Source organism: Trachypithecus francoisi, unplaced genomic scaffold, assembly GCF_009764315.1.
Source record: "Trachypithecus francoisi isolate TF-2019V2 unplaced genomic scaffold, Tfra_2.0 Lachesis_group2, whole genome shotgun sequence".
Lineage (NCBI taxonomy): Eukaryota > Metazoa > Chordata > Mammalia > Primates > Cercopithecidae > Trachypithecus > Trachypithecus francoisi.
The window spans coordinates 113,959,452-113,984,014 of NW_022681465.1; the positions used below are offsets into that span (position 1 = coordinate 113,959,452).

The 24,563-nt window shown below is 36.3% G+C and overlaps 1 protein-coding gene across 1 annotated transcript in view; it reads left to right on the forward strand.

Annotated features, from left to right (window-relative positions):
* The window catches only part of HOMER1 (homer scaffold protein 1), a 139,548-nt gene extending 115,322 nt beyond the window's left edge, over positions 1–24,226 (forward strand). The window contains exons 7-9 of the mRNA XM_033180175.1: positions 2,092–2,202; positions 2,823–2,903; positions 21,140–24,226. Coding sequence (XP_033036066.1) covers positions 2,092–2,202; positions 2,823–2,903; positions 21,140–21,328 — 381 coding nt within the window. The 3' untranslated portion in view covers positions 21,329–24,226. The remainder of the gene's footprint in view (positions 1–2,091; positions 2,203–2,822; positions 2,904–21,139) is intronic.
* Positions 24,227–24,563: the final 337 nt, after the last annotated feature.

Below are 24,563 nucleotides of genomic sequence, written 5' to 3' on the forward strand. Positions count from 1 at the left end.
TTTGTTATTTTTGAATAATCAGTTTTTGTTTCAGCAGGCAGTTAAATTATTTGGGGATTATCTTGAATTTGTGGAATTGTGTATTTATGCTTTGTTAGAATTCATTTATTTCAATTTTGCTGTAACCCTAGGGTAAATCACATTGTCCTAGGAAATCTTTATCTCTAAGACATAACCCTTCCAAGGTTTCACTGAAAAGCTTGAGGTATTTACCAAGGCCCTCTAATTTAGCAGGGACTAGCAGAACTTCAAACTGTCATCTCTGTGTTGAGCACTGTCACAGTTTAGTTCTTTCAGCCTTCCAGCTCTTTTCCTACTCCCAGTTGTTCCAGGTGTTCTGCAGAGTCCTAAAATTCTCAGGCTCCTCAGAGAAATAAGACTATGGATTTCTGTTTGAGTTCAGTCAAGCAATGCAGCCAGACTGCAGAGTGCCTTCAGGCAAAAAGATATCGAAATGTGTATATCACCCAAAGTAACTGCTTTCTTGCAGATGTGGAAATGTATATGTCACCCAAAGTGACTGCTTTCTTGCTGTCTTTTGCCCACTTTGGTTACTCACCAGGTACTTCAAATAGTTGACTTTTACGTTTTGCTCACAATTTGCAATTGTTTTCTATAGGAAAGTTACTCCAATAAAAACTATTTCATCATTATCAGAATTGGAACTCCCCTTAAGGAATTTATTATATAATGAGACAAAGAAAACAAATACATATTAAACAATAAGTGAAATAATTCCCAAGATTTTTGAACAGATGCTTGGTTTTATGAACCAGAGGAGAGCCTTGAAGGCTTGGGCAGATAGGAATGACTTGCTGGAGAAAGTACGTGCTGAGCTAAGAGTTAAGGGTTTGGTTAGGTCCGAATGGTTTTCAGAGGCAAGAGAGGACATTCAAGTTAAATCAACAAGTTGGGAATGAATATCACTTGTTCTTAGGACAAGGAGATTTGCCTGCTTTTAGTTGGAAATACTCACTGAACATCTTGGGCAGTGTGGATGGTTGAGAAGGTTGGGGCCAATATACAGAGGATCTGAGGATTTAGATCTGATATCGTAAAAAAGATGAGCTGCTGAAAGTCTTTGAATGGCGGAATCACAGGAATGAAAGATGAATCTGTTAGCAATTTGCAGAGAAGAATAGGAAAAGGTTATAATTAAGTCCATTGGGAGGCTGTTGGTTTTGTTCAGGCCTGGGTGATAAGGGTTTGTAACGAGGCTATTAGTATATAAGAAGAAGAAAATTTTATAAGAGATAGAATCACAGAATGTAGAAGGTAATTTGATATTTGGAAAATGCCAGGGGGAGGGATTTACTCTGTTTCCTTAATAGTCTAGAATTTACTATTTTCTAGTAAACCAAAATTTTGTGAGTGCATGATATGTGTAAAGAGCTGCGATAGGGTGTGTGCGTGTGTGTGTGAGTGTGTGTTTATGTTGACTTCTATTATTGATTCTAGTTTGGGATGGTATAACTTTAAGGACAGTGCCCCTCTCTGTTCTCTCAGAAAATACCAAGTGCTCATTAAAAGTTATATTACTCTTTGGGCCCTCGGTAAATTCTTATTGACCAACAAAATTTTATCTTACCCATAAGAGACACTGTTGATGTAAAGTCATTCTAGTATGTAATGATTTAAGTTGTATTTTAAGTCTATTTTCTCTTCCAGATTCTCTTACATGTTGGAAATGTATTTGAAAAAATTCTCACTTCTGCAAGGCCAGTTTTCAGAACCCATATTGAATTTGAAGGCTACAGATGAAGGACAGATGGCCATATCTGATCTTGAATATGTTTTTGGAAGAAATTTTTAAAGAAGACTTTCATTATAGGGATTCTCTACTGTCATTAATCACTTAATTTAAGTTATCGTAACCTTTCCATGACCAAACCATGTAAATAATTATTTCCTTTAGTCTTTTTCCCTTTTCCTAGTTTTATATTCACTCTACCTTAAGTGTCTTAATATTTCTCAAATTAATTTTTATGTATTTATTCAGAATATACTCTTCACTTATTTGGGGCTATGTCTTTAGCAAGAAACTCTTTAAAGCTGAACTTTAAGTTAATCTGTGTTCTCATTTGATTTTAGGTGACTGAACTTGAATGTGTTAGTAGCCAAGCAAACGCAGTACATACACATAAGACAGAGTTAAATCAGACAATACAAGAACTGGAAGAGACACTGAAAATGAAGGAAGAGGTATTTGCTGCTTTTTACTCATCTGTAATCTAACTAACATATGTGTACCAAGTATTAGATTCCATGTCAAATTTAAAGGTATTTTATGGAATAAAGTCAGATTGTGACCTTTTTTTTTAGGATGAAATTTTTTTTGAGTGGTATTACGCTTGCTAATATTTTCCCTATCCTCATTTCTGTTATTGTGAACTGTGGTGAGGCAGTCAGACTGAGATACCACCTATTGCCTTCCAGATGAGAGTTACATTTATACAGTCAACAGAAAATCATTAGCGGTTAAATGGATTTTAAAAGCTGTTGCTTTCTCTGGGTTCCAGTCAAAACTTTAATATCTTAGGAAATAATTATATCCACAAAGCTTGAAGCAACATTAAAATGTTCAGATTGTTATTTCAAAGCAGTGCTGTACCAGAACCACCAAGTTAGACTTGTTGCTGTTGCTTAAGATTATTCCGTTCTAGACAACGTACTTATAAAGATAAATTCATCCCTCTAAAAGTCAGTATGAAGGAATGTTTTTAAAATCATCTTTTTCTAAAATAAATAATTTCAGGGAAAAACAAGACCTTCCCTTTCCTTGATATAGTTTAAATATTAAGACATTTCTCTGCCTTTTCTAGGAAATAGAAAGATTAAAACAAGAAATTGATAATGCCAGAGAACTACAAGAACAGAGGGACTCTTTGACTCAGAAACTACAGGTGAGCTGTAGTAAAAATTGTTATTCATCTCTGCATAGAAAGGCATCATTTTTTCACATACCAGTGACTTTTTTTCTGAAACTCCATTTTGTAGGTTTTGGTCATTTTTCTTTTCCAGGACTTCTGATTCATGACTAATCTTTGATTTTTAAAAAGTTACTTGGTAACTTCATCTATGTAGCTTATAATTATCATAGATGGTCATTTATAAATTGTAAATTATTGAGTAAATTCTTTTGGAAATTTCTACTTTTAATTAAAAAACAAAAAATACCCTGGGGTTGGGCGTAGTGGCTCATGCTTATAATTTCAGCACTTTGGGAGACTGAGGAAGATCACTTGAGCCGAGAAGGTTGAGGCTGCAGTGAGTGATGATCACACCACTGTACTCCAGCCTGGGCAACAGAATGGGATCCTGTCTTAATAAAAAGAAAGAGAGAGAGAAAGAAAGAACAAGAAAGAAAGAAAACCCTGAATTTAAAGAAAAATTTGCAAATTGATTTTATTCAATTTGGGAACATTGCTCTTTATTTTTTTTCCCCCCACAATGTACTGATGTATGAATTATACCAATAGTTGTGCCCTAATGGAACACAAGTTAGTACTCTTTGTTCTTCAGTGTAATTAATTTTACTCACTTTTTTCTGCATAAATAGTATGCTTCCTGATTCCAGTGTACAAAAAACATCATGTGTCAATGGTAGTCATATGTGTACCAAGTATTAGATTCCATGTCAAATTTAAAGGTATTTTATGGAATAAAGTCAGATTGTGACCTTTTTTTTTAGGATGAAATTTTTTTTGAGTGGTATTACGCTTGCGTAAAATATTAAGGAACTATCATGTAGTCATTTTTAATTGTGTATTGGACATCATATCACTGCACTCCAGCCTGGGTGGCAGAATGAGACCCTTTCTCAATAACTGCGTGAATGAATGGATTTCATTATAGAGCAGTAATTGAATTTTATAGCTGGCACTTGAAATTGTGAATATAATTCTTACCCATCATTTCACTGAATATCAAAATATCATTAACAAATACATATTAAACAATAAGTGAAATAATTCCCAAGATTTTTGATTTTTGGTTTCTCTTCATAAGTGAGACAATGTAAATGTGTATATAACTGAAAATATTTTTTAAAAGAATCATTAAGGATGACTTGACTGTTGCCTGAAGAAGTGTGATAATGCAGAAAGAAAAGACTTTGGAATAAAATAAATCTAGGCCTCATTACTTTCTAGCTAAGTGCCTTAATAACTTGTTAACACCTTTGAACTGCTGTCTTCTCTTTGAAAATGGGGATACCCCACCTGTTAATGTGAGAATTAGAGCTAATGTAAGTTAAATGCTTAACATATGTCTTAACATATGTGACTTGAAGTCACAAGTACATTTTCACTTTAGAACATGTGGAATATCTTTACCTGGAACTTTTACCCAGATCTTCAGATGGCTGGCTTCAATTTTTAGTTTAGGTCTTAGTTCAGATGTTAATTTCTCTGACTTCCCAATTTACTCACTATGCTACAGTCCCCATACCCCATCCCAGGTATTTTTTTGTAGTATTACTAATTTTTATTTTCCTTTTAGTACTTATCACTATCTGAAATGATCTTGTTTTTTATCTATTTTGTTTTTAAACTATTTATTTTTATTTCAATAGATTTTTGGGAACAGGTTGGTTACATAAATAAGTTCTTTAGTTAAACTTTTTATTTTGAAATAATTTCAATCTTACAGAAAAGTTGCAAGAATAATACAGAAATTTTTTATATACCCTTACTTATATTCCCCAAATGTCATTTTGGCTATATTTGCTTTGTTTTATTCTGGATGGCTCTCTTCTCTCTCTCTCTCTCCCTCTCCCTTCTTTTCCCTCCCTCCCTCCCTCCACCCCCTGTAAGACAGTGGTTAGTATTCATGTATTTGTATCTAAGCACATCTAGACACAGAAAACATAGAGTAAAAATACAGTAGAAACGATAGAAAAGGTACAGTAAAAATACAGTAGAAAAGATAAAAAATCGTATACTTGAATAGGACACTTACCATGAATGGAACCCGTAGGATTGGAAGTTGCTCTGGGTGGGTCAGTGAGTGAGTGGTGAGTGAATGTGAAGACCTAAGATATTACCATACACTGCTGTAGACTTTATCAACACTACACTTAGACTGTACTACATTTATTTTTTAAAAAATGTTCTTTCTTCAGTAATAAATTAGCCTTAGCTCACTGTAACATTTTAACTTCATAAACATTTAACTTTTTTTAACTTTTTACTTTTTTGTAATAGCTGCAAACATAAACATGTATTCAGCTGTACAAAACTATTTTCTTTATATCCTTAATCTATAACCTTTCCTCCTATTAAAAAATGTTTTTAAAACTTTTAAAACTTCTTTTAAAAAACAAAGACACAAACACATATATTAGCTGATGCCTACACAGGGTCGGGATCATCAATATCACTGTCTTCTACCTCCACATCTTGTCCCACTGGAAGGTCTTCAAGGGCAATAACAGGCATGGAGCTCTCATCTCCTATGATAACATTACCTTCTTCTGAAATACCCCCTGAAGCACCTGCCTGGGACTGTCAGATAATTAATGTTTTTTTAAATAAGTAGAAGGAGTACACTTTAAAATAACTTTAAAAGTTTATTATAGTATAGTATAAATACATAAACCAGTGACATAGCCATTTATTTTTATCAAATATTATGTACTATATATCATTGTATGTGCTATGCATTTATACAACTGACAGCATGGTAGATATATCGGCATCACCACAAACACATGAGTACTGCCTTGTGCTGTGACGATATGGCAGCTGCTGGGTGATAGGAGTTTTTCAGCTCCCTTATAATCTTATGGGACCACTGTTGCATATGCTGGTCACAGTTGATCAAAACATTGTCATGCTGTGCATGACTGTATTCAATGGGAACTCTTATACTTCTTATTTGATATACTTGTTCTTTTTCACTTTCTTTTGTGATTACCTAAAGTTAGTAGTGATGTGTCTACTTTGTGAAGTTTCTTTTTCTTTTTTTTTTTTTGAGACAGAGTCTCGCTCTGTTGCCTGGGCTGGAGTGCAGTGGCGTGATCTCGGTTCACTGCAACTTCCGCCTCCCAGATTCAAGCTATTCTCCTGCCTCAGCCTCCCGAGTAGCTGGGATTACAGGCACCCGCCACCACGCCCGGCTAATTTTTTGCATTTTTTTGTAGAGACGGGGTTTCACTGTGTTAACCAGGATGGTCTCGATCTCCTGACCTTGTGATCTGCCCGCCTCGGCCTCCCAAATTGCTGGGATTACAGGCATAAGCCACTGCACCTGGCCTTTTTTTTCTTTCAATACATAAAAAAAAAGATTTTGGCCAGGTGCGGTGGTTCACACCTGTAATTCTAGCACTTTAGGAGACCATGGCGGGAAGATTGCTTGGGTCCAGCAGTTTGAGACCAGACTGGACAACATGGCCAGACCTTGTCTCTACAAAAAATTAGCTGGATGTGGTAGCACCTACCTGTGGTCCAGTAGCATCTACCTGTGGTCCCAGCTACATGGGAGGCTGAGGTAGGAGGAACATTTGAGCCCAGGAGGTTGAGGTTGCAGTGAGCCTGGATTGTGCCACGGCACTTCAGCACTGGAGACAGAACAGGACCTGTCTCACTGGAAAAAAAAAAAACCCACAAGATTTTGATTAACTAGTAAATGCCACTTATGAATTTACCTTATGAATTTCCATGTTTATCTTATTTATTCCTGCCTTGTGCTTTGTTTGGTTTTTTATGTTTTAGCATTTTGAAAGGGGATTTAATTCCTTTTTTTCATTCTTTCACTTTTGTTTATATATGTGTTTCAGGCTATTGATCTTCCTCTGATCATTGCTTTAAGTGTATCCCATAGATTCTGATATTTAATGTTTTCATTATTATTTCTGGAAATTCTGTAATTTTGACCTTACTTCCTTTTCATACAACAGCTGTATGAAAACTATAAAAAGTCCCTTAATTTCCTGGTGGAAGGGTCTTTTTAATCTTTTGATTTAGTTATTAATTTCTAGTTCTGTTGCATTGGGATCACAGGGTTTTATTTGTGTAATTTCTATGTTACATAATTTACTGCTGCTTTTTTGGTGACCGAATATTTTATCAGTTTTTATGAATGCTCCTTGTGTGTCTTGTGTACATATACTTGGATAGTGCTTTGTGACCCAACTGAAAATATTTTTTGGTAGATAACTCATTCGTGTTTATTGATGTGATTTTTATGTTTGGTCTCAACTCATCATTATGTTATCATTTCTGTGTATGCATTATATTAATAATTTTTCTATATGATGTGTTCTTTGCTCTTTTTAACTATCTTTATATTTGCTTTTTAAATATCTCTTGATATTTAAAATGATCTTAATTTTGTTGTAATAGTTACCTTTGAACTTCCACCCCTTTAGAATGTTCCTAGTTACCTGTGTTCATATTTATATACTATCTGGTTTGTTTTTGGGGGGGGTTTTTGTTTGTTTGGTTTTTGTTTTTGAAACAGTCTCACTCTGTCACTCAGGCCGGAGGCCAGTGGCACAATCACAGATACCTACAGTCTCAACCTCATGGGCTCAAGCATTTCTCTCTACTCAGCCTCCCAAGGAGCTGGGACTACAAGTATATGCCACCAAGCCTGGCTAATTTTTAAATTTTTTGTAGAAATGGCATTTCACTCTGTTGCCTAGGCTGCTCTCGAACTCCTGGGCCCAAACAATCCTCCCACCTTAGCCTCCCAAAGTTCTGGGATTACAGGCATGAGCCACCGCGCCTGGCCTGGTTTGTTAGTTTTTAATGATATCCTTTGACTCTGAACTATTAACATATTTAATAATAATGTGCTTATTCTGCTTTCATTTTTCCCTTTCTCTTCCTGTTTTTTGGTTGCATTATTTCTACCTTGTCAGAATACTTAACAGGTTATTTTTTAACCATCGTCTACATTTGTTTTAGTCTTTATACATGAAATATATTAAATGTTTACTGTCTTAGTCCTTTTGTGCTGCTATAATAGAAAACTACAATCTGGGAAATTTATAAAGAACAGAAATTTCTCACACTTCTGGCAGCTGGAAAGCCGAGGTCAAGGTACGGGCAGGTTTGGTTGTGGGACTGCTTTCCCCTTCCAAGATATTGCCTTGTTGCTGCATCCTCCAGAGGGAATGAATGCTGCCTCCTCACGTGGGGGAAGATGGAAGAGCAAGCCAGCAGCACTGCAGAGGAAACCTCTTTTATAAGGACCTTACTCCCATTCATGAGGAGAGGAGCCCTCATGACCTAATCGTCTCTTAAAGGCCCCACTTCTCATTTCAGTACTTGAATTTTGGAGGGGACACATTCAACTCATAGCACTCACCATCAGTCCTTTTTCTGAAGTTTCCACGTGATCTCTTGGTTGGATAAAGCTTATCTTCTTGTGGATGGTTGCAAAAGAGCTCATGGATACATATTTTCTGAGATCTTGCTTGTTTAAACTTTTTTTTTTTCTCATATATTCAGTATTGGGGTGACAGCTTGGCAAGATATTTAATATAAAATCCCTGGTTCATAATTTTCTTTCATTGAATTACTTGAAAATGACACTACATTATACAAGGGTTTTGTATATCTCTTTTGAGAAATCTGATTCTCTTGCCTTATAAGTTTTGGATTCATTTTGCTTGTATGCCCTGAGGATTTTTCCTTTATTTTTAAAATAAAGTTTAAATGATATACTAGAATATTTCACAAAATCCATTGTTGAGGGCATTTTCCCAGGTACACAGTGGGCCTTTTTAATTTGTATATCCAGGTTTTTCTGTATTTCTAGGAAGTTTTCTTGCATAAAAGTTTTAAATACTAGTTCTGTTCTAATGTGTTGTTTTTCTTCTTCAGGAGCTCCAATTTTATGTAATTTGATTTCTTGTCTTTTGCAACCTCTTTTTATTTTCTCTACTTTATCTCACTTTCATTCTCTAGGATTATTTAAAATAATAAGTAATAATTGAATTAAAAATAGTTTTATTCAAATCTATTTTTCCTTGAGTCCTTATAACTCAGTTTTCATTTCTGAGAGATTTTGCCTCTTTCTTCTGTTTCTTTCATGAGTTCAGTCAACCTTTCTGTTCTTTGGAGTTCTGTTTGTTTTACCCATTTCTATTCTAAGTTTTTCAATATATAATTCAAACTTGTTTTTAAATGCTTATTTGAGAATATTTAGTTCAGGGTGGAATATTGTGTTAGAGTTTTCTTCTGCTTCATAGTTGGTTTTGGGCAGATTCATCTACTCAAGTGTTTTTAGCATTTTCTATTTTCTATTTCCTTTTATAACAGTTGGTGTAGATGAAGATTGCTTACACATTTGCGTTTTGTGGATAGAATAGCAGTGTGGGGTGGTTTATAAATTGTTAGTTCAAAAACACCCTCTTTTGCAGAGACAGTTGGAAGAAAGATTGTATGTCCTTTAATAGTTTGTCTTTGGTCTTAAATTTTCCTTTCTTGCTTCTTTTTCCCTTTACTCCGAAAGATTCCTTTCTCTTCCTTTTATCTTCTGCTCTTTGGAATTGTCTTCAGCGTTTTTCAGACTACTTCCTCAAGTTTCGTTTATACTGTTAAGTTCCTTTCTTATAGTCTGCTCAGGTTTTCTAGAACTTTTTTTTCAGTATTCTGGCATTCACACTGGTAATGGTCTTTCTCTTTCTTGAGATTACTGTAGTTTAGTCTGAGGCCTTTTGTTCTCTAATCTTCTGGGAATTGCCCCCACAACTTTGCCTTCCTTTTTGCAAAGGGTTAGAGTGAGAGCTTGAGAAATACCTCTGCTGGAAATTGATGCTTATATTTTCTAATTAAAGGCAATTTGATGTTTGTATTGTTCTGTGTCTTCTAGTTATGTCAAAGTGATGGAATTTGCACACCTTTGTATAGTTTATACAGTTTGGGGAGGATAGTTGGTAGATTGCAGTATACACAGTCACTGTTACCATGGCTGCCCGGAAATCTATTCTGTTTACCTCTTTATTGCCAGTGTCTTCCTTTTAGAATGTATGTTCTATTAAAATAGGAACCATCTTTGTTTTATTTACTGCTTTATCCCCAATGCCTAGTACACAGAAGATGTAATTGTTGAATAACTTCTTCAAAATGTGTGTGTATGTGTTTTACCCATTTTTCTTTTAAATTATTCATACTTGTCTTGATTATTTATATTTCCTATTATATAGAAGGTTAACAATCTTATAGGGCAATAATACATCTTATTCATAAGAGCTTAAGATGTATATCAGATGTCGATTTTTCTACAGCTTTTATTTAGATTAAATGATGCAAGATTTAAATTTATAGAAAATTAAAGCTGGATTTGGTACTATAATCTCAGTACTTTGGGATGCTGAGGAAGAAGGATTGCTTGAGACTAGGAGTTTGTGACCAGCCTGGGCAATATAGTAGGATCCTGTCTCCACAAAAAATTTTTTTTTTTTGAGACGGAGTCTTGCTCTGTCACCCAGGCGGGAGTGCAGTGGCCGGATCTCAGCTCACTGCAAGCTCCGCCTCCCAGGTTCACGCCATTCTCCTGCCTCAGCCTCCCCAGTAGCTGGGACTACAGGCGCCCGCCATCTCGCCTGGCTAGTGTTTTTTTGCATTTTTTAGTAGAGACGGGGTTTCACCGTGTTAGCCAGGATAGTCTCGATCTCCTGACGTCGTGATCCGCCCGTCTCAGCCTCCCAGAGTGCTGGGATTACAGGCTTGAGCCACCGCGTCCGGCCCACAAAAATATTTTTAAAATTGACTGGGCATGGTGGTATGCACCTATAGTCCCAGCTACTCAGGACTCTGAGTCAGGAAAATCGAGGGAAGGGGAGGAAGAGAGAGGGAGGGAGGGAAGGAAGGGAAGGAAGAAAGGAAAGGAAGGAGGGAAGGGAGGGAAGGAAGGAGGAAGGAAGGAAATTAAGTTAATCTGCCCCATTGGTGGTATTTATAATTGTTATTAATTTTCTTTTAATCATTGTAGTATTTTAGGCTCTTTAACAAATACAGAGCATAACCTCCTGCCCAGTCGGATTTTATACTTTGTTTTTGCCTTTGTTTCCTTTTATTGATAGATAATATTTTACATATTTATGGGATACATGTGATAATTTTTGCATGTGTAGTCTGTGTAATGATCACGTCAGGGTGTTCAAGGTATTCAGCTCCTTGAATACTTATCTGTGTGTTGGTAATATTTCAATCCCTCTCTTATAACTACTTTGAAATATACAATATATTGTTGCTAACTATAGGAACTCTAGTCTGCTATCAAACATTAGAACTTATTTCTTCTATCTAACTGTAAATGTATACCCATTCACTTATCTTTTTTCATTGTCTCCTCCCACCGTCACACCTTTCCTGGCTTATGGTAACCATCATTCTATACTCTATGTCCATGAAATCAAGTTCTTCAGGTCCCACTTATCAGTAAGAAGATGGAGTATTTGTCTTTCTGTACCTGGCTTATTTCACTTAACATGATGACCTCCAGTTCTATCCATGTTGCAGCAAATGAAATGATTTTACTCCTTTTTAAGGCTGAATAATATTCCATTGTATATATACCACATTATCTTTATCCATTTGTCTGCTAATGGGCACTTAGGTTGATTCCATGTCTTTGGTATTGTGAATAGTGCTATGATAAACATGCAAGTGTGGGTATCCCTTTGATGTACTGATTTATTTTCCCTTGGACATATATCCAGTATTGGGATTACATGATTGTATGGTAGTTTTTTTATTTTTAATTTTTAAAAAAATCTCCAGTAGTTTTTAGTAGTTGTACTGATTTACATTTCCACCATCATTGTGTAAGAGTGCCCTTTTCTCCGTATCCTCACCAGCATCTCTTCTTTTTTGTCTTTTTAATGATAGTTATTCTATCAATTCAATTCTGATGTTATCTAAAAGTAATAATAATGGCCATTGTAATCACAGTAAGATGATAGCGTTTCTTTTTTCTTTTTCTTTTTTGTCTTTTTTTTTTTTTTTTTTTGAGACAGCGTGTCACTCTGTCACCCAGGCTGGAGCACAATGGCACGATCTTAGCTCACTGCAACCTCCGCCTCCGAGGTTCAAGCTATTCTCCTGCCTCAGCTTCCTGAGTAGCTGGGATTACACATGCCCGCTACCATGCCTAGCTAATTTTTGTGTTTTTAGTAGAGATGGGGTTTACACCATGTTGGTCAGGCTGGTCTGGAACTTTTGACCTTAGGTGATCCACCTGCCTCAGCGTCTGAAAGTGTTAGGATTATAGGCATGAGCCATCACCTGGCCATAAGATTATATCTTATTTGGTTTTGATTTGAATTTCCTTGATGATCAGTGACATTGAGCATTTTTTAATATACCTGTTAGCCATAATATGTCTTCTTTTGAGAACTGTCTATGTCCTTGGCCTACTTTTTAGTGGAATTATTTGTGGTTTTTTGTTGAGTTGTTTGAGTTTCTTGTGTATTCTGGATATTAGTCCCTTGTCAGATGAATAGTTTGCGAATAGTTTCTACCATTCAACAGGTTGTCTCTTTGTTGTTTCCTTTGCTGTGCAGATGCTTTTTAGTTTAATATAATCCCATTTGTCTATTTTTGTTTTAGTTGTCTATGTTTTTAAAGTCATAGACATAAAGTCTTTGCCTACACCAATGTCCAGAAGTGTTTTTTAAAATGTTTTCTTCTAGTAATTTTATAGTTTTAGGTCTTACATTTAAGTCTTTAATCCATCTTGAATTGATTTTTATATATGGTGAGAGATAGAGGTCTCACTCTATCTCTGAGGGAAAAACTTTTCCTCCTTCATTATGATGTTAATTGTGGGTTTGTCACTTAGGCTGTTATTATTTTGAGACATGTTCCTTCTATGCCTAGTTTTTTGAGCATTTTTATCATGAAGGGATGTTGGATTTTATCAAATGTTTTTTCTGCATCTATTGATGATCATATTTTTTTCCTTCATTCTGTTGATGTGTTATATCATTTATTAATTTCTCTGTGTTAAACCATCCTTGTTTCCTTGGTATAAATCCCATTTGATTATGGTATATCATCTTTTTGATACACTGTTGAATTCAGTTGGCTGGTATTTTGTTGAGGATTTTTATGTCTGTGTTTATCAGCGATATTGGCCTATAGTTTTCTTTTTTTGTTGTGTCTTTGTCTGCTTTTTGGCATCAGAGTAATGCTGGCCTCATAGAATAAATTAGGAAAAATTCCCTCCTCTTCAATTTTTATGGAATAGTTTGAAGGGGATTGGTATTAGTTCTTTATTGTTTTGTACAATTTGGCAGTGAAGCCCTCTGGTCTTGCACTTTTCTTTGTTTGGAGACTTCTTACTACTAATTCAGTCTTGCTACTCATTATTGGTCTGTTCACGTTTTCTGTTTCTGATTCAAATCTTAGTAAGTTATAAGTTTCCAGGAATTCATCCATTTCCTCCAGGTTTTCCAGTTTGTTCGTGTGTACCTCATAATAGTCTCTCATAATCTTTTGTATTTCTGTAGTGTGAGTCGTAATGCTTCCTTTTCCATTTCTGATTTTTTTTATTTGGGTTTTTTTTCTTCTTGGTCTAGCTAGCGATTTATCAATTTTGTTGATCTTTTCAAAGAACCAAATTTTTGTTTCATTGATCCTTTATTTTTTTGTTTTGTTTTTTGGTCTTTATTATTTCCTTCTGCTATTTTGGGGTTTGGTTTATTTTTGCTTTTCTAGTTTCTTGGGGCACATTGTTAGATTGTTATTTGAAATCTGCGTTTTTGATGTAGGCATTTATTGCTATAAACTTGCCTCTTAGTACCGCTTTTGCTTTTGCTCTGTCACATGGAGTTTGGTATGTTGTATTTCTGTTTTCATTTGTTTCAAGATATTTTTTAATTTTCATCTTAATTTCCTCATTGACCCAATGGTTGCTCAGGAGCATGTTGTTTAATTTTCATATATTTGTATAGTTTCCAAAATTTTTCTTGGTATTGATTTCTGGTTTTATTTTATTGTGATCTGAGAAGATAATTAATACGATTTCAAGTTTTAGAAATTTGTTGAGACTTGTTTTGTGGCTTAACGTATGATCTGTCTTTGAGAAATTTCCATGTGGTAATGAGAAGAATTGTTGTGTAAGATGTTCTGTAGGCCAGGTGCAGTGGTTTATGCCTGTAATTCTAGCACTTTGGGAGGCCAAGGTGGACGGATCACAAGGTCAGGAGTTTGAGACCAACCTGGCCAACATGATGAAACTCCGTCTCTACTGAAAATACAAAAACTAGCCAGGCGAGGTGGCGGGCGCCTGTAGTCCCAGCTACTTGGGAGGCTAAGGCAGGAGAATCGCTTGAACCCGGGAGGCAGCGGTTGCAGTGAGCCGAGATCACACCACTGCACTCTAGCCTAGGCAACAGAGCTAGACTCTGTCTCAAAAAAAAAAAAAAAAGTCTGTTAAGTCTGTTAACTACAATCTGTCCAAGGCCCAGTTTAAATACAATGATTCTTTGTTGATTTTCTGTCTTGATCTGTCTAATGCTGATACTGGGGTGTTGAAGTACCACACAAATTACTGTATTGGAATCTATCTGTCTTTCAGTCTAGTAATGTTTACTTCATGAGTTTAGGTGTGCCAGTGTTGGAAACATATATATCCTCTTGCTGGATTGATCTCTCTATTATTATATAGTGACTTCATGTTTTCTACTGTTTTTGGCTTAAGGTATATTTTATCTGATATAGGTGTAACTACTCCTGTGCACTTTTGGTTTCCATTTGCATGGAATATCTTTTTCCATACGTTTACTTTTGATCTGTAAGTCTTTTTATAAGTAAAGTATGTTTCTTGTAAGCAGCATATAGTTGGTCATGATTGTAATCCATTCAGCCAGTCTATCTTTTAAGTGGAGAATGTAATCCATTTTCATTCTAGGTTACTGTTGATATTTGAGGTTTTGTTTCTGTCACATTGCTAATTGCTTTCTGGTTGTTTTGTTATTTGTTCCTTCCTTTTTATCCTATTGTTCCTTGTGGTGATTTGGTGTAGTGATACCATTTGAATCCTTTCTCTTCCTTATTTGTGTGTTTGCTTTAACAATGTTTTATACTTTCATATGTTTTCAGGATGGAAAATGTCATCCTTTCATTTCCAGACTTAGAACTCCCTTGAGCATTTCTTGTAGGGCTGATATACTGGTGATGAATTCTTTCAGCCTTTGGTTCTCTGGGAAAGACTTTATTTCTCCTTCATTTACAAAGGATAATTTTGCTGGATGTAGTATGCTTGGCTAGCAGTTTTGGTTTTTGTTTTTTTCTTTCAATACTATGAATATATCACCCCATTCTTTCCTGGCCTGTGAGGTTTCTGCTGAGAAATACCCTGTTGGTCTGAAGGGGATCCTTTTTAGGTGACAAGATGCTTATCTCTTGCTATTTTTAGAATTTCGACTTTAGACAATTTGACTATAGTGTGCAGTGGAGAAGACCTTCTTTCATTTTATCTGTTTGGGGATGTCAGAGCTTCCTGTATCTGGATGTCTAAATATCTTGGTAGATTTGGGGCATTTTCATCTGGTATTTCATTAACTAGGTTTTCTACCCTTTTGCTCTCTGTTTGCCTCCTGGAACCCTGATAGTTTGCATATTTTATGGCCACTTTATGGTGTCCCATATGTCACAAAGGCTTTGCTTATTCTTTTTTATTACTTTTTCTTTATTTTTGTCTATATTATTTCAAAAGACTTGTCTATGAGTTCTGAAATTTTTTTTTCTGTTTGATCTGGCCTATTGTTGAATCTTTTGAATGTATTTTTTATTTCATTAAATGAATTCTTCATTTCCAGAATTTCTGTTATAGTGTGTATCTCTTTAGTAAATGTTTCATTCATAGTCTGAATTATTATTTTTCAGATTTCTTTGTATTTTTTTTTTGGAGGTGGAGTTTTGCTTTGTGGCCCAGTCTGGAGCACAGTGGCACAATCGCGGCTTACTGCAACTTCCGCCTCCCAGGTTCATGTGATTCTCCTGCCTCAGTCTTCAGAGTAGCTGGGATTACAGGCACATACCATCATGGCCAGCTAAATTTTTGTATTTTTAGGAGAGACAGGGTTTCACCATGTTGACCAGGCTGGTCTCAAACTTCTAACCTCAAGCAATCTGCCTGCCTGAGCCTCCCAAATTTCTGGGATTACAGACGTGAGCCACTGCACCCGGCCTCTTTGTACATTTTTTAGAATTTTCTTGTATCTCACTAAGCTTCTTTAGAATCAATAATTTGAATTATTTTGGGGGTACTTAATGAATTTTGTTTTGATTGGGATGTGTTGCTGGAAAATTATTCTTTTCCTTGGAAGGTGTTTCTCATGTTTGATGTATTCTTACATTCATATCTACATAGCTGGTGTAACAGTCACTTCTGCCAGCTTTTAAAATTTGCTTTCATAGGGAAATATTCTTTCCTGTAGATGTATCTATGGTATTGGATGTACAGGGCACTTTGGCTTTTATTCTGAGTGTGTTCAGTAGCATGGTCTCTGTATGATTTATTTGGCTATAAATAGCATCAATAGTACCTGTGATTTTCTTAGTGGCTTAGGGTGCAGTTATTAGTGGAGGCTGTGGTGAAATTTTGCTGGGGACTAGGACATAAAAGGGCCAGTCTTTGGACCCTGATGGTGGCAGCAGTGGGCCAAGTGTGCCTGTCCTTAGGCTCCAGGGTGGTGTATGCTTGCACCAGTGTTAGCAGTTCCAGGCAAGCTGATTTTGGGGTCTCCTGGTGTCTTGGAAGCCAGTAGTGGTAGCAGTGCAAGGATGGGTGAGTTCTCTGACCCCCGGGCAACTGGTGTAGTATGAGCGATAGCAGTTGTGGGACAGTCCTCTGTGTCTCGTGCAGTGCATGCTGGTGTTGGCAGTGGCTGCAAAGGGCTGGACAGGCCAGTCTCCAGGCCTGCAGGTGGCATGTGCAGGTAGGTGCCAGCTGTGGTGGTAGCAGCCGGGAAGGTAAGCCCAACCTCATTCCCCTGGGAGGAGTGTTCAGGTGCCAACATTGGTGGACTGGGCTGGGCAATCCCTTCACTCCCCCTACCCCCCAATTGTATGCTGTTACATGGAGGGGATCAAGGCCAGGCCAATTAGGCTAGTTTTCAGGCCTCCTGATGGTATGTGCAGGTGCCAGCCATGGTAGGTAGGGGCAGGGCAATCCCCAGGAATGTTCACATTGTTGCCCTGCTGCTCAGGAGGACAGTGCCACCTACATTGTTAGCAGCCTTGGCTGATGCGTGGGAAGTGTGCACAGCAGTTGTCCCTCAGCTCTGACGGTGGTAGCCTGTGCCTTGATGGCACTCAGCCTTGGTGCAGTAGCCCGCAGTCACTTGCACCTAAACACTGGGTATAACAGCCCATGTTTCTGTTGAGCCTTAGCCACAGCACTGCTGGGCTCTAGGCCACCACAGTTTATTGGAGGTGGGCTCTAAAATGGTGCCTTGCTGCAGCTTAGGTCTCAGGGGTTGTGTGGCACCCAGCGCTAGCCCTCTCCCGAGAGCAGTGCTGTCACACAGTCTCCCAGCAGTGTTAGTTTCCAGTGCCTGGAGGGCCAAGAGACTTTCCCATGGCTAGGATTGCAGGATTCATGGTGGAAATACGGACCACCGAGGTTCTCTTACCCTTTATGCATATTGGGGAATCTCAGCTCCCCACCAATCCTGGCCAAGCTGACTTCCTTCTCCTTCCTTGCTTTAGGTATTTCTTGTCAGTTTTTCTGTTGAATTCCAGTGCCCTCTCTTGGATGATCCATTTGTAGTATGATTAGTCACTATTTCGGTTCTTCTTAGTAGAGAAGGCAAGTGCAAATTGCTTCTAGTCAGCCATCTTGTATCCTCTCCCACCTTTTAAAAAACTCAGAAGGGAGTTGATGATTCTGGTCTACTGTGCTTTATCAGGGCTGAACTATGCCTCTCTCTAGTTGCCCCTGGTGTGTGCCTTACATCAGTAAAGGAAAAGAGGGAAATAACAGAGCCAAAATGATAGTGAGCAGAAGAATGAGTTTGGATGGAGAATGAAAGGCAAGGCTGGGCATGGTGGTTCACGTCTGTAGTCCCAGCACTTTGGGAGGCCAAGGCAGGAGGATCACTTGAGCCCAGGAGTTTGAGACCAGCCTAGGCAACATAGTGAGACCCCGTCTCTAAAAAAAATAACAAATAGAAGGGCAGGAAGGGAAAGGTTGGTTGGAAAATATGAGCAAAAGGTGCTGAAGTTATTACTGTCAGAATATATGTATATAAAATTCTCTCTCTCTGAGATAGATAGATAGATAGATAGATAGATAGATAGATAGATAAAAGGTAGACACCTGAAAAGTGCCACTCACTATGGCTTCTGTTACGTCTTGGCCCCTGTGCTCTAAGTTGTCTATTCTTGCTCTAGGAACATATTCTCTTTGCCTAAAAATAGACTAGCACCATCAAGCAGTGTATTAGGTCCCTTTTGTTATCTAACTTGTAAAATTCCTGCAAACAGAGAGATGCTTAGAGTAGGAGATTCATTCTGGAGAGCATAACACAATTTTATTAGCTGAGGGAATTTTGTGTTTTGCTTGCTTCCATTGAAAATGTTCGGCTGTTTCATTGATTGGCAAAGAAACAAGGGAGCCTTTCATTTTTAGGAGGGCTTTAGAGGGCAAGCTGGGTGGTGCCTGGTGAAGTGGGTGTCTGCTAGTGAGTGACATTTGATCTATTTTTATAGTTGGAAACATTCTACCCTTAAGTTTATTGTTTAAGCAGGCAAGAGAGCATGCTGTGCAGTCATGAGTGGAATTTTTACATTTGATCTCAGGATCTGTTTTCTTCCTCATAGTTAAAACCTCCATGTGTTTGGCTTCTGAATTTATAAATATTTTATTAGTTTCAGATTCTCTTCTCAATTTACTTATCTTGACCTTGCAGATTATCCAAAGTCAAGAGATTAGAAACATACCTGGCTAACATCTAACAGTCAATAGTTTGAGATTCAATTCCTTAAATTCTTCCTTTAAAAATCATTATAGCTGCTTGATTCCTTTCTTGTATTTTCCCAGGCTCTTGCAACTCATCTGTAGCATCCTTGCTTGAGCCTTGTCAAACCACTGACAAAGATAACTCAGAGTTATTACTTTTTAAATGTATTCGAGCCAATTTCCAATTTTTTTTTTTTTTTTTGGAGACAGAGCTCTGTCACCCCAGGCTGGAGTGCAGTGACATAATTTCGGCTCACCACAACCTCCGCCTCCAGGTTCGAGCCATTCTCCTGCCTCAGCCTCCCGAGTAGCTGAGATTACAGGCGTACGCCACCACGCCCGGCTAGTTTTTATATTTTTAGTAGAGACAAAGGGATTCGCCATGTTGGCCAAGTTGGTCTCGACCTCCTGACCTCAGGTGATTCGGCCTCCCAGAGTTCTGGGATTACAGGCGTGAGCCCTGCCCTGATTATTTTTCTTGAAAGTTTAATTTTTACATTGTGAGAAAATTTTAATTTTTAATTTTTTTTTCATTCTTTATCCAACTTGGGAGAAAAATAAATTTTTGGGAAAAAGTGTCCATAAGTTCAACACCAGAACTATTTTTTATTTCCTATTTCTACATTAATTCCTAGTATTTGTCCTCATGCATACAAATTTTTACCAGTTTCAGTGAGCTACTCTATATTCTGTTCTTTTCATTTAACATTTACCAGATTGTCTTTCAGTGATCTATTTTTTTAAATTTCCACTGTTGTTTAGACTTGATTGAATTCCTTTAGAAATTAACATTTCAATGATGTATCAACATTTTGAAACATCTTATTTTCTGAGGCTATCATGTTGTGTAACTAACATCAAGATATTTTCACTGTCCCATATACTTTATATATCTTAATGTAATTTGTGTCAGTCACTTAGTTTCTCTCAAACGTAAAAGTGAGCTTTCCAGAAAGGATATATAACTTTCAATTCATTGCTTATCTGAATTGGTTATTTAAAGTGTAATAGTTAGCTTTCTCCCATTTTTCTCAATCTGATTTTTTAACCAAAATGAAATCATTAGCTTGATTTATGTCATTTTTTTTAAGACTCGCTTTGTTATATTTGTCACATGTAGAGACATTTTAAAGGCAATAATAGGCCAGGCGTGGTGGCTCATGCCTGTAATCTTAGAACTTTTGGAGGCCGAGGCAGGTGAATCATTGGAGGTCAAGAGTTCAAGACCGGCCTGGCTAACATGGTAAAACCCCGTCTCTACTAAAAATACAAAAATTAGCCAGGCGTGGTGGCGCATGCCTGTAATCCCAGCTACTCTGGAGGCTGAGGCAGGAGAATGGCTTGAACCCAGGAGGCGGAGGTTGCAGTGAGCCAAGATTGCACCATTGTACTCCGTCCTGGGGGACAGAGTGAGACTGCGTCTCAAAAAACAGCAACAACAACAAAAAAACAAAAGCAGTAATAACTTCTAAATAATTTTTAAGTGTGCCAGAGTTTATTCTGTCAAAAAAATTGTTTAGTTTTTTTTTGTTGTTGTCATGAACATTTGATTTCCTTTTATCATTTTTTTTCCCTTGGCTTGCAATATATTGGAACTGTTAACTTATAATTCTCCATTATGTATGGTTATTATGTATCTTCACTACAGTTTCTAGCAGATGAGTGATACTCTCTACATATACATTTATTTGATATTGAGGCAAAGTAAAGAATAATTTACATATTCAGAGGATCCTAAAATCACATTTTAGAGAGTTACTTTCTTGTCTAAATCTTTCTCTAGAGTTGCCAGTAAACAGAAAAAGTTAATTTCTCTCTCTTTCTCTGCCTGCTTTCACCTGTGTTTGCTAATAATTATGCGTTAGGAGAAATAGGTGGACAGCAATAAAAATAATATCTAAGTGATCCATAAATAGGTCTTCAAGCCTGTCTTGGTATTTGAAGTACCTAGAGTGTTGCCTGGGACAAAGTAATGAGTCAGTAGATTTTTGTTGAGTAGTTAGATTGAGTGATAACCAAGCCAGTCATTAAAACTGTATTGCTCTCTGGGATGGCCAAGTCTAAAATCTCCTTAAATTGTTCTAAATTAAGATTCTGAAGCTCATCCTGACTGTCAAACTGCATTGATTACCACAATATTGGTAATAACAGAGAGTTGTATTGTTTTCTAAGTGATGAATTGACATATATACGTGTTACACTTTTGTTTCTGAAGGAAGTAGAAATTCGGAACAAAGACCTGGAGGGACAACTGTCTGACTTAGAGCAACGTCTGGAGAAAAGTCAGAATGAACAAGAAGCTTTTCGCAATAACCTGAAGACACTCTTAGAAATTCTGGATGGAAAAATATTTGAACTAACAGAATTACGAGATAACTTGGCCAAGCTACTAGAATGCAGCTAAGGAAAGTGAAATTTCAGTGCCAATTAATTAAAAGATACACTGTCTCTCTTCATAGGACTGTTTAGGCTCTGCATCAAGATTGCACAAAAAAAAAAAATTGAATATCACTCCTCCAGGAGGAGGATCTTTTGAAAATTGGAATTGTATATTTCACTGTAAATTTTAGAATCCAGCTTGTAGCTAGTTGGGGAAAAAAGAGATGAAAAACTTGAACTACAAATTACCTCCATGTATATTATTGGCCATAGTTAACTGAAAGTTATAAATAGACACTTAATGCAATCTTTTTTCCTGATATTAGCCAATGGGAGAATTAACAATGTCTGGGTCACATCCCCTTTTTGTGTTCAACACAGTGAAGATTATCTGCTTTTTAAATTAATTTATTTACGATATCTACAGCTGTGTTTTGTGCAAAAACTTAGTGATGAAAGCCTGTCTTTTGTTGTAATCTGAATAATTTCTCAGGATATTTTTGCACTGCTGAGAAGCAGTGCCATTACCAATTAATTCTTGCCAGGAGTGAGAGAGAGCTGTATCTTTAATTGAAATATACTATAACTGGGTGTATAGAGTTCTTCCCTTTTTTGTGCTGGAAGATATTTCACTCTGGTGACTACTCTGGTACACTCTGATGTTCTCTAATCTTGTCTGTTGTATAGTTTACTTTTCCATATTGATTCCATGTATTTATGAGAAGATACTGTCTCCCATTTTATTACACATTTTAAAGCCAACTAACGAAGGCAGCTGAGTCCCTCAGAAATTTTTCTTTTTAAATTTCTAATAAATTTGACACACAGTACTGAAATACAGCAGCCCGTCATTGACGGTCTGGTCTAGCAATGTTAAGTATATTTACAGAATATGCAGTTACATTTATTTATATATTTTGCAAGAAATCTTTTCTGAATGATCAATGCATTTCAATTTACGAATAATAATGGTTATTGGGGAACTGTTTATTATAGATAATTTTAAGGTGTATAGCTATTTTAAAGGGGATCCATTTACATCAAACAGCTGATCAGAGGACTATCTAAATTGTGATCGTGGCAGATAGAGATGGAGTTGTGTGCTCTATCTGGCTCTACACATCAATCACATCTTGATTCAAACCTCACAAGGCAATATTCTGAACTGTTAACTAGGTATTTCAAAACAGGAATTAAATTCAATAGGCTCTTCTCAGTGAACAGGTTTTAATGTTGTTTTGATGTAATTTTAAAAGACTTTTAGCCAACATGCATTTCTTTATATATTTCTTTTATGAAGCTATTTTAAAAGTAAGCCAAGTGCTGTCTAGTCTGCTTATAAAGTAGGAATTGCATCAGAGTACATATATTCTTGCTGTACAATGCCTGTGATGTTGAGGAGGGTTCTTTTTTAAAGTGTATGCTTGAGTATCTGACTCTCTGGAGTCTATAAATGCACTGACTTATTGTTTGTACCCCAAAATGATCGAATTGTTAAGTACAAAATTAAGCTAATTAACCAATTTGTAACCATTTTTTCACTCATAAACAGCTACTCAATACTAGACAATTTTGTTTTTTATGTATGTGTATGTACGTAAATACATACATATTAATTTACATTAGAGTGAAAAATAAATGGTTTGTTTCTGAAGTTAGTTTCTAAAGTGAGTTTTCAGGTGTCTCTGAAAAATTTATAACAAACAATCATCATGTATTATATGTGCTGTAACATCATGTACGTTATCTCCATCTCTTTTAGGATATTTTCCTCTCCTATTTATTATAGGGAGAATAATTTAGATACACATGCTCAGAGCTGAGATATTTCTCTGATAAATCAGGTAACAAAATGTATTTGATTGATGAATTTTGAAGTAAATGTGATTTTATCCATCAGGTTCTGAGTAACAAAGAGCACCACGTTTTAATTTAAATAGGGGATTTAACACTGGGGATCAGGGAGTTTAGTTATGAAGAGTTAAAAAATTAAAAACCAGTGTAAGCTGTTGAAATGGCAAGTGAATTATTTTAATGATGTAATAAAATATTTTTAAATTTTGACATAGTGATCATTTAATGAAAAAACTCACCAAAATGGCTCCATTTGAATTGTATTGATAATGTGGGACATATGTGTAATTCAATATATACATATACCCATATGTATATACAGAAAATTATTTTTAATACTTTCCTACTGATATGAAATTTAAAATTGGAAATTTTGTGAGTGTTTTTCTTGTCCATTCGAGCCTAATTGTTTCCTTTTTTAATGATTTAACAATCTCTTGAGGGCTGCACCTTTAAATTCCCAGATTGTCAATAGACATGTACAGTATATGGGATAAGGTGGACACAAGTGCACATATATATAAAATCTTCTTAAGACTTTTAACTATTCATTTACAGTAGGAGAGTATGTAGAAATCATCATCCACAAGTCATAATTAGGTTGTGTGCCTACTGTAGCTTTTTCCATTTCTGTATTATATAAACATTTGCAAATTAAAATTTGATTTTTCCCAGAGATAAGTATTATATACTGTATCTATATTTAAATCAAACTGTGGTAATATATTTCTCAGAAAATAATGTTGGGGACTATAGCCTGAACATGTGGACTTGAAGCGACATGGAGGAGGAGGTTGATCCCGTTGTGTATAAGTTAATATGTGATAACTATCGAATCTTGTACAAAAACAAAAATTGAAAAAAAAGAAAAGCAAAAATACAGTTTTTATTTTGAAATACATTTGTTCTCTGGAGAATGTACTTTATCTTTTTTTCCTCCAGTCTTTTACAGATATTTAAAAGCATTTAAATGATGACAGCATTTACTTAAATCTTTCAGGTGCTACTGGATTTTGCATTAGTGTGTTATGTTGTGAAATCCTAACTTTGACATAAAAGGTTTCATAAGGATTCCCCTGACTGGAAAATTAGTTTTTGTTCTCCTCTCTCTCTCTCTCTTTCTCTTTTCCACTTTCTTTCTGCAGACTAAAACATGCTCGCGAAGTTGCATCTCTCCTTGTCTCTATAGAAGATCTCCAGTACCATCATAGATTTGATGTTCTGCTGTCATTGAACTGTTGGGAAGCAGTTAGAGGAAAAACTCACTTTTTTTTTCAGGTGGAAATAAAAGGAACACTCAAAATTAAGCCACCACCACCACTACCTTTAAAAACTAGTTTCTTTGCCCTGTTAAAATTATATGTATTCTTTAACATGTGGGCTACAGTCTCCCATGTTTTTATTTA